The sequence below is a fragment of the Triticum aestivum genome, chromosome 4D, assembly GCF_018294505.1.
Source record: "Triticum aestivum cultivar Chinese Spring chromosome 4D, IWGSC CS RefSeq v2.1, whole genome shotgun sequence".
Lineage (NCBI taxonomy): Eukaryota > Viridiplantae > Streptophyta > Magnoliopsida > Poales > Poaceae > Triticum > Triticum aestivum.
The window spans coordinates 85,385,436-85,395,733 of NC_057805.1; the positions used below are offsets into that span (position 1 = coordinate 85,385,436).

General features: G+C 41.8%; 1 protein-coding gene across 2 annotated transcripts; it reads left to right on the forward strand.

The window, feature by feature from the left end:
* Positions 1 to 686: 686 nt before the first annotated feature.
* LOC123096377 (protein SHORTAGE IN CHIASMATA 1 homolog) lies at positions 687 to 9,850 on the forward strand. 2 transcript variants are annotated; one of them, XM_044518104.1, is made up of 11 exons: positions 687 to 1,056; positions 1,221 to 1,304; positions 1,397 to 1,480; positions 1,578 to 1,634; positions 1,720 to 1,812; positions 2,367 to 4,321; positions 5,108 to 5,315; positions 6,825 to 7,556; positions 7,674 to 8,682; positions 8,773 to 9,344; positions 9,423 to 9,850. In XM_044518104.1, the coding sequence occupies exons 1-11, from the start codon at positions 763 to 765 to the stop codon at positions 9,537 to 9,539; spliced, it is 5,205 nt and encodes a 1,734-aa protein (XP_044374039.1). In that variant the 5' UTR covers positions 687 to 762; the 3' UTR covers positions 9,540 to 9,850. The 2 variants fall into 2 exon arrangements, with proteins under 2 accessions (XP_044374039.1, XP_044374038.1); XM_044518103.1 differs by having other exon boundaries at positions 7,674 to 9,344.
* Positions 9,851 to 10,298: the final 448 nt, after the last annotated feature.

The following is a 10,298-nucleotide window of genomic DNA, read 5'->3' on the forward strand; positions in this document are numbered from 1 at the left end:
TCACTCCACATAATTCATGTGGAAAATTAAGATCCCATCTGAAATTAAAATAATTATGTGGATAATGGAAAGGAAAAGTATTTTAACTAGGGACAATCTTTTGAGAAGGGATTGGAAGGGTAACAAAAACTCGTGCAATTTATCTTCTCGCTATTTTGTGTTTCATCACTCAATTATTTGGCTCTCTTGATTGGACATATAAATTAGTGCAATATACCCACGAATTATCCTACAACTATTCATGTGCACTTGTAGATTATCAACCAATGTTATTGTTGAGCATGTGTTTTTTCATTCTGTGGTGTTGGTTTGGTCACCTGCTTGTCGCTGATGGCCTTCTCTTGTGTGCAGGTTGTTCTCACCTGCCGACAATTGTGGGCAAGTCACCATTTTCTTGGTGACAGTAGCCCAGCCCTTGACACATATCGGGGCGTGACCCCTGCCCATTCGACTTCTTCCCTCATATCCGGTTATTTCTTTTGTACCCTTTTTTTATCTCGTTAATATAATACTCGTATCCATATTAAATGTCGCTGATTTCGACAACTTTCATCGATAATTAATATGGATCGGACGGACTAATTCAGATATTGGTGTAGAAAAAAAAACACCTCGTTTTTTTATTGAACAAAAAGCAGCCCACTTCTAAAGCCCCCGGCCAGAGCACCGTAGCAACAACGCAACGAGATTCAAACGCGCCTCGACATTTCAAACCAAAATCACTCGTCTTCCTCCTCCCACTTCTTCGTTCCCCGCCTCCCAATGCGGACTCGCTTCCTCGCCGCCGACTACTTCTCCCCGCCGCCGCCGGCCTCCTGCTCGGACCAAGCCCTAGCCCTAGCGTCCTTGCGCTTCCCTCCTCTCCCCATCCCCTCGCTTCCGCCCGATCCGCATTTCCCGCTCCCCCTCCCTTTCCCCGCCGCGGCCGACCTCCCCACAGTCAGCATCTCGGGCGGCGATCTCGACTCTCTCCCCATATCCTCCGCGCTATCTGAGTTCCTCGCGGCCGTTATTCCGCAGGCCCTGCCTGTGCCGGCTATCCCCGCCGCCGACGAGGTGAGTCAGCTTTCCTACGGTGGTTCGCGTTCTCTATTCGTGTTGGTTTGGTCGAAGTAGCTCGGGTTGGAGGCGCTTCGTATGGTTTTACTAGTTAATTTGCTTATTCCGTGAGACAATTCGTGCGCGTTTCTGAATTGCAACGGCCTGGATGCTTCACGCAGGGATTGGATGATTTCCTCTACGACAGGGGCGGGTATCGCAAGGGTTTTAGCTTGAGGGAGTCTGTTGCATTCAAAATCCCTGATGTGAGTGAAGCTCTTATGCTTGTATTCCGTGCATTCGTGGTTTCCCCCCTATTTTCATGTAACATTTGTGAACACTTCTGTGTTTATTGAAGGGATTGGACGAGATTAGCCGCGAGAAGGATGGAAAGGGAGACGGATCCAGGTCATATAGATTGGGGACCTCCACTGACACGAAGGTGACTGAAGTTTGCACCTATGTTGTTCGTCTGTTTCGTTACTGTTCCGTAGGAGATTACTGTGTGATTTACTGATTTCTGCATGTGGTGATGTTAGAGATGGGAACTGCTGAAGGAGCACATATTTGAGGTTGTAGAGGTCGATCTCCCGCAGGTAAGCTTCGTTCATAGATATCGGTCAAGTCTTCTGTTGTTTCATTGTTATGGCTCAAGGTTTGTTGTTTTTGTGTTTTTTTAAGATTTTGGAAGGACACGTTGCATCCTTTGGTGGTGACGAGTCTGGTGATGGTGGCACCTTATTGTTTCGTGTTCCAGATGCGAAAATCCAGTTGGTACTTTACATCATCCCATCAAAATTTCAAGCAGTTACCAGTATTGTTTCAGAATCTATGTTGTGCTTGGAGCTGCAGTTAGTTATAAGAGGCAGATCAAGATATTGTGCTTATAATTTAATGGTTGTGAATTTGTGATACTGCTGTTCCTTTTAATGCGTACTGTTACAGTTACATACGTAATGGTGTGAAGCAGGTTTCCCTTGTACCTTCTGTATCCCCAGTTGTTTCAAAAGTAAATATTTATATCCATCTCGACACTGTTCTGTACTATATATAAGTAATAAAAATATATGTGATTACCATGGAAGTCATATCTGTTATGCATAGCAGTTGAAGTTGCTTGCACCCACCAGTTAGTGATTAATATGTTATCGGTTCACTTCCCTTGTGTTCTCTTAACTCAAAGCATCATGATATTTATTACTCCCTCCGATCCATATTAAGTGTCGCAGACTTAGTACAAAATTTACTAAGTCTGCGACACTTAATATGGATTGGAGGGAATAATACAGTTTTCTCACAGTCCCATCTTCTGTTTTAATTTCTCGTAGGATTTCATTGATATTGACACTGAGATGACATTAAGCTATCCAACTGAACTTGCGGATTCAATTTATCAAGTAGAGAAAATCCCTGTGAAGCATAATGACGAGGAACATTTGTCTGCAAGGAATATTAACTTTTTGGAGATTGCAGCATTAGATTGTGGTGTAACAATACCACTACTGGAGGTTCATAGGCATTCTTGGGAGCTTAATGGGTGTCCCACTAAGGCAGAGATATCTAATATTTTTCATAACCTTGTTGAACATTTGAGTGAAGCACAAGTTCAGCATCCAGCGTTGAACTCAACCGAGTTCTCAAGATCAACTGATATGGACATGTTGGCCTTTGTTTCCAAAGATGCCCCATGTGCAGACTATCAAGCAGATAAACCAATAACAGTTAAGGCTGCAGTAGAGATGGATCTTGTGAGGATCAATGATAATCTTCTACTTGAGAGAAACTCAGCATTGTACCCTCTCAAGCCTGATGGCACCTTTTCAGATTTGCCTTGCTCAGTTCTTTTAGAAGAAGCACAGATCATTGATTTCCCTTCAGAGGATGTCTTCAAAATGCTTGTTCAGTCAGATGCAGCTGAGCTGAATACATCTGATGAAATATTCAAAGACGACTTCGATCCAGCAAGGCGTTTCTATGAATCAGTGGTTAGCTCTGAGTTGGTGCTGGTTGACGATACATTCAGATCACTACCTACACCTATTTTATCTGATGATGATATGACACTGAGGTCTATGGTCCCCTCCATAGGAGAAGTACTTTGCTCCCTGAAAACTTATTCACTCTCTGCAGCCGACAGAATTTATTTGGACTGGCATCTTTTATTGGAAGGTCCATGCAACCGGGAGATATGCTCTACCTATGCAATCATGGTTGAGGAGGTAAAAAGTTGCCACTTCAATTCTGAGATGCAAGTCAATTGTCAGCAGACATCAGCACTTGGTTTTGATTTTCTTGAGTATTTTTGGGGAAGTGCAAAACACCAAGATGAGGACAAGCAGAACAATATTTATGTGCCTACCCCTCTACCTCATGATCCACCTCCTGCAGTGGAAACAGCTCAAAAATACAGACAAGAAAGTGATACTGAAGGCCACGGCCACATGGAAAAGCCAAGTTTAGGAAAGGCAGCTTCGTTATTCAAGTCAATGTCACAATCCAGTGACATAAATTTCTACTTGAACGTCAGAAGCGGCACCAAGAGAGGAACTAATGATGAAAATATTTCTACTTTAGATATCCCTACTTTAAATGAACAAGCAGCTTCTTTTCCAAGCAGGTCTAAAGTTGACAAGCTCATAGAAATTCATCCTGTCAACCTTTCAGATTCTATCCGAGCCCTTATCAAACAAATCCATAGAAGCTATACAACTGCTTTGCAAGAAAGTGCATATTTGAGGCATACTTTCTCGGATGGGCATTTAAGCATTCCGAAGCAGAAGCTTCTTGGACTGATAACTGGAGATGGTTCAGATGGCTTTGATAATCACTGTAAACATGAAGATAAGATGGAACTCATTGTACTCTATGGTTTAAAACAGGTTGCATATTATCTATGTTTCTTTGGTTTGCATGCTGGCCATCTGTACATAAGCAACCTGATTGGAAGCTTTGAAAATATTCCTGAGAGGTTAAGAAATATTCATAGTTTCATTGGTGAAGCACTGTGGAAAGCTGAGAAGCATCAGATTGACTCTCACCCATCATTGCATGACATTGAAATGATCCTGAGGTCTAATACACACACCAGCCAACAGATCCTTATAGTTGCCGATACAGCTTTCTGGCTGCCATTGGGTCAAAAATTAACTTCGATGAAGATGACATTTGTTGAGCTAGGAAAAGACCCTGCTGCAGCTTATTTAGATCCGGTGGACAAGCCAAACCCTACAACTTGGGTGCTCAGAGGATTGCCGAAATCAGACTGCATTCTGCTAGATAATAAGTAAGTACACATGATAAACAAATCACGCCAGTTATCTGTTCCAGTTCTTGTTTTACAGAGTTTACTAGTACAAACCAAGTTACTTCTAGAAGCAAATAATCTGGTTCTTGGAGTAACCTACTCAATTTTTATGAAAAAAGTTCATGTGAGCTCTACCAAAATGTCCCCAATTAGCATACAGAATGAGTAAACCACCAAGAGGGAATTCATATAAGTATAGAATCAAATCAGCCATTTCGTTGCAGCATTGCACTCCACTTGTTTTTCTTATCGGATCCTTACAAAAAATCCAAATGTCAGGACAATTTATTTACAAGAAACCATAAATAATGGTTATAGTTTTGAACAGGCTGAATACTTGGCAACATTTGGACTTCACTGGAACAAAGACTAGATTTGTTTTCATTTTTTGTGAGCAAACACATGTATGCGTTGTATAACAGTTCATGCCCAATTGTTAGTTGACTTTTGTTTCTAACTGATTAGACAGATTACAAATTTACAACTCTAGAAGCATATTTCTAAAAGGATCTATGCCTTGGTACTTATCAAGCCATCTTGCATTTTCTGTTCCCATTGATGATTAAACTGCCCTCCCTAAATACTTTTGAGGCTTCTGTTTTTCCTATGCATTTTTTCCCATTGATTATTAAACTGCCCTCCCAAAAATTTGTAGCTTAGTTCATTTGTATTTCTAGGTAGATGTTTTTTTTCCTACTCGCATCATGATTTTAGTGTAACTGTTATCAAATACTTATTATATTTATTTTGGTCTCAATTTTGAAGGAACATTCCAGCTTCATTCCCTTTCAATGAGTTTGGCATCGTACTGGAATACGGAGGTCCAGATAAATTATCTACCTTGTTGTCTCTGGCTCCTAATTTAGATGGTTTTCCACAACTGCATTTCCTCTATGTCAAAGTGGATGTTGAAGATCCTTCGGTTGCACTTGTTGAGGACAACCCTACTGACCAGGAGTTGAGAGCCACACTGGTGATTATCGATTACTTCTTCACACTTGCATTAGTCCGATCTTCATATGTTAGTCATGATGTTAGGAACTTATTGCTGTTTTCGTTTTACCATATCTTGGTCAAGCTGTTTGGAATTACTACTGTTTTACCATGCACATGTGAAAGGATGGTTGTTGTTTAGTTCAGTAATTCTAGTATCCGATGAAGTTCAGTTTTCTTCTGGATAACTCTATACTCTCTAGTGAGTTCCAGATCAGAACAGAAAATTGACTACCTCCATTCCAAAAAAAAAATGAAGTTCTAGGTTTGTCCTAAGTGGACGGCTAAAGCGTGCTGATAATGTCAAGAGAGGTCGGGGTAGACCGAGCTTGACATGGGAGGAGTCCGTAAAGAGAGATATGAAGGACTGGAGTATCACCAAAGAACTAGCCATGGACAGGGGTGCGTGGAAGCTTGCTATCCATGTGCCAGAACCATGAGTTGGTTGCAAGATCTTTTTGGGTTTCAGCTCTAGCCTACCCCAACTTGTTTGGGATTGTTGTTGTTGTTGTTGTTGTTGTTGTTGTTGTTATTGTTAGGTTTGTCCTAAGTCAAACTTCTTTAAGTTTGACCATGTATGTAGAAAAATATATTAATATTAAGAAACAAATATATATTATATGAAAACATATTTTATGATGAATGTAATAAAATTAACTTGGCGTTGTAGATGTTGGTATATTTTTCAACAGATTTGGTCAAACTTAAAGATGTTTGACTTAGGACAAACCTAGAACTTAAAATATTTTGAAACGAAGGGCACAGGCGGAGCTCTCGGTAGGGCAAGTTTGGGCGCTCGCCCTACCTTGATTTCCTGGGATTTTTTTTACGTATAGGTATAACCGTATAAAAAGTGTCCACACTGATCGATATGCCTGGAAAAAAAATCGCTATGTGTTGTTAGGCTGTGACTCATGAGCAGCAGGCTTAACTGGGCCATGACCAGCAATGTCCAACGCACGAAGCCATCGTAGGCTTACTGTTTACGCACGAAACCGCAGTTCGTCCACACCGCCACGCACGCGCATGACACGAACCCTAGGCGGATTCTGTTTAGGATGACATAAAAATATTAATGTGATTCCTAAAAATGTACTAGTGTGGATTAGTTTGCTTTTGCACCATTATGCTTTAGAGTTCGCCACACCTTAAATTTTATTCGTCCTCCACCACTGACGAAGGGAGTAGATGATTACAAAATAATGCAACCTTTTTTTGGCACATCTCACTAAAATTTGCAGAAATAAGCAACTGGCAATATTCAAACAATTATAGGTCACTTAACTCAAGTTTTCAGTGGCTGCATAGTTTTGTTGAGCATGGGTTTTACATGCCAGATCTTGTGGATGGTGTAAATTGCATTTGAATTGTTCAGATTTTTTTTGAGACCCTCATTTGGATGCTACCAATGGTTGATGGGGAGTAAATGATCTCCTGTCAAAACATAAATGCCTACTAAGAAATAAGAAGCCGTCCTGATTATTTGCAGGATACGGTTTTGCATGCACTTCAGAAAGATCTGCAAGAGAAGATGAACAAGATGCGTATTGTTGATTCATTGAACTTTATACCAGCAACTAATCAGCTGCAAGGACGGCAGGAAAATCTCTGCAAATATATCACTGCTGATTCAACAAAAATATTGCCTGCAGATGATCAACTGCTCAAACAAGAAAATTTGGAGAAAGAGTTTGTTGATGCACATAATTTTGTTCCTACAGCTGAACAGCGGCACATAGAGGAAATGTTGAGCAAAAGAACTATCCTCCATTCACAACATTTTGTGCCTACAGTTGAGAAGAGCAGCTCTACTTCTTCTGTATCTGCAAATGTGATCAAGGCCCCACAAGACAATCTATCTGGTACTGACTTGCCTTCCGGTGTAAAAGTTGGTCGCCTCACTCCAGGAAGATTATCCACCCCGGCGGTTGTTGTAAATACTGGAAGTCATGGAAAGAATATGCTTTTCTCTCGGAGATCATCTTATCAGCAGATACTATCTTTGGAGAAAGGAGGAATGCAGGTTGTGGAACGAGACGTTGATCTTCCTGTGGACCTAATACTCAGTGCTGCAGCTTGCCTAGTATGGTTTGAGACAAAAATCTTTGGGAGCAATGAATTCACAGCATCGGCAGAGACATCTAGTATAACAAATTTTGTAGAGATCATTGCGACCAACATTCTGATGTCAATTAGCTTCTGTTTCTGTGGTTGTATAATGGTAATTGGTTTTGAACTCCTGAGATATTTGCTTTTACCTGATAGGGTTATCATGGTATACCTGTCTTTGAGTTATGTCTGCAATCACTGAACAGTTTCGTTGCTTCTACTTTTGCAGGTCTTTGAAGGTGAACCTCACCCCCTTTCTGCTGTAATGGAGTCATCTGATTCTCTATATGCTGCAGCTGCTAGTCTGATGATGAACGTGCAGATATTCTTCTCATGCACACCCAAGTCAACAGATGAGATAGTTCTTAGTTGCATTAGGAATGTGAACATGTTGAATAAAGCTCCTTCTCCAGATATACCTGAATCAGAAAGCTTGGCTGAATCATTTTTCACAAAATTCCCTTCAATCAATCCCTTGTCTGCATACAGTATGCTTTCTTGTGGAGGCAGCCTTGTGGAGTTCCTCAGTTGGTCACATGAGTGTCGTATACAGGCTGTTGAGAAGTATCTCTTGTCCCCGCAGAGCATTTCTCTGTTCAATGCTTTGTGCAAATTCGGTGAGCTAGGTGAATCTAGGTCTGTGATGACTGAAGGCTCTTCTGTAGATTCAGACATCTGTAGTGCATTGTTGCAGTCTCCAAGTAAAAGGAAAAGGTGCGCCTCTCAAGTTTTTGCAGTACCAACTAGTGATCCCCTCCATCCGGATCCTCTAAACCAATTGCCTGGTGATTATGTAGAACATAACAATGTATTCTCACAGCCTAAGTTGAGGAGGTTCTCCGACACGGAGGATGCAATGCCTCAGCTCCCAGAGGTCTTTATGTTCGATCAAAGTTTGAGTAGGGGAGGTGAGGGGGTCTCTTGTCTGCCAAGAAAACACGGTATTGATGCAATAACTGGCAATCAGATCATGAGTGATCATATCAGCAATGGATTGACTGCAGATACGAGGCATTGTAACCGAAGAAGGGCTAACAATATGGTGGACACATATGACTTCTCTTGGCAACCGGAATCAGGGGGTAAAGAACCTATCAAAAGCTCTTTTCCGGCAAGCGAACCATCATTCAGCAGAAGTTACAGTCATCCAGTATTTCCATCTGCATTGGAGATCAATGATGATACTGGTTACTGGGACATTTCAGGAGGTGCACATGACACTTGGAAGGGTCATGTACATGGGGGTATTGCCTCAACCTCTTGCAGAAATGATGTGGGCAGCAGATATCATGAGCCAACAGAGGAAATAATGCAGAAGGGTCATGTACATGGGGGTATTGCCTCAACCTCTTGCAGAAATGATGTGGGCAGCAGATATCATGAGCCAACAGAGGAAATAATGCAGAAGGGTCATGTACATGGGGATATTGCCTCAACCTCTTGCAGAAATGATGTGGGCAGCAGATATCATGAGCCAAGAGAGGAAATAATGCATAATCCAGGAAGTTCGCTTGCTTTTCTGAAACAGGATTCTGGCTTTCATGCGACTCCACATGGCTCAAGCTGGGAAATTGATTATCTAAGGCAAATGAACGAAAAAAGAAGAGCACGTGAGGAGAGATCAAGATGTAATACATCAGGGATGAGGGACGGGGCCGCTAAGATTATAAATCCTCCACTTATTGGATCCTTCAGATACCAAGGAGATGGAGATACTCCTTCGAGGAACCGGAGCCCATCTGTGGGAACTCACCATCATAAGAAAGCCAGAGAAGAAACTAAAGCACATACCCATAGAGCAAGAAAAGATTTCAAGATGCAACCAAGTGTAAGTCACGAAAACAGGATAGAGCCGTCCATATATCCATCGTGGACTCCCATTGACAAGAGAGCCAGACAGGTATATGCAAACAGATTCTGATGTCAGAAAACTGCTAGTGTTTCTTATGCATAAAGTAATCTGGCTGAGTTTGTGCAGAAACTTTCATTTGCAACATACGGGAAGGAGAAGCAAAGCAAGTTGGTCTGGAGAGACCCAAATAGCTCTGGTGCTGAGTGTGGCTTCCGGAAAAGATACCGGGAAGAAGGTACGTAGAATATCACAGGTCGTTGGTACTTGATGCAAATTAGTGATGTTTTAAGTGGTATGTAAATATATCCCATGAAATATGTCTTAACAGCGCTCCTTTTTTTTTATCGTGAACTTTGTTGGAGGTAGAATCTGTTCAAAGTAACAATGTATGTCGTCTGTCACACTGGCACCACAGTTTGTTTTGAAACATTGAGGGTCAACCAGTGAATATGGTATCATTGCTCGTCATTTATATAGATGGAAAAAGGGAATGTTTGTCCTGTTCAACCTGCAAGATTGGTCTGGTGTTTGCACAGAGAGTTTGATTGATTTCACACCTGAGTATGCATGCAAATATGGAACCTTGAGGGTACCCTTTGACCCTCTTTAGTTCAAGTAAATGAACTAAATTTTCAGGATTCACGTCATTTTTGAAACTTTAGTTCATTTGATTGAACTAAGTAGGGTCGGAGGGTACCCTAAAGGTTCCAAATTTGCATCCCTGCACCTGAGTGGTTGTGTTGAAAGATGTATCGCTTTTCTGTTCCAAATTTGAAATTGTTCACGTTGCGCAAGATTCAACTTCTCGAACCCGTCACCGGCTCGTACTCGACTATCCGAGTCCGACCCCGGCTCATCTTTACACGCGCCTTTTAAATCACCATGGGCCCTCGTAGCGACGCTAACCTCGCGTCGAGCTGGATCGTATCGTCCGTCGTCTGCGTCGCTTCAAATTAACCGAGCTCTGCACTCGGCGACCTAAGATCGATCGAGAGATGCAGA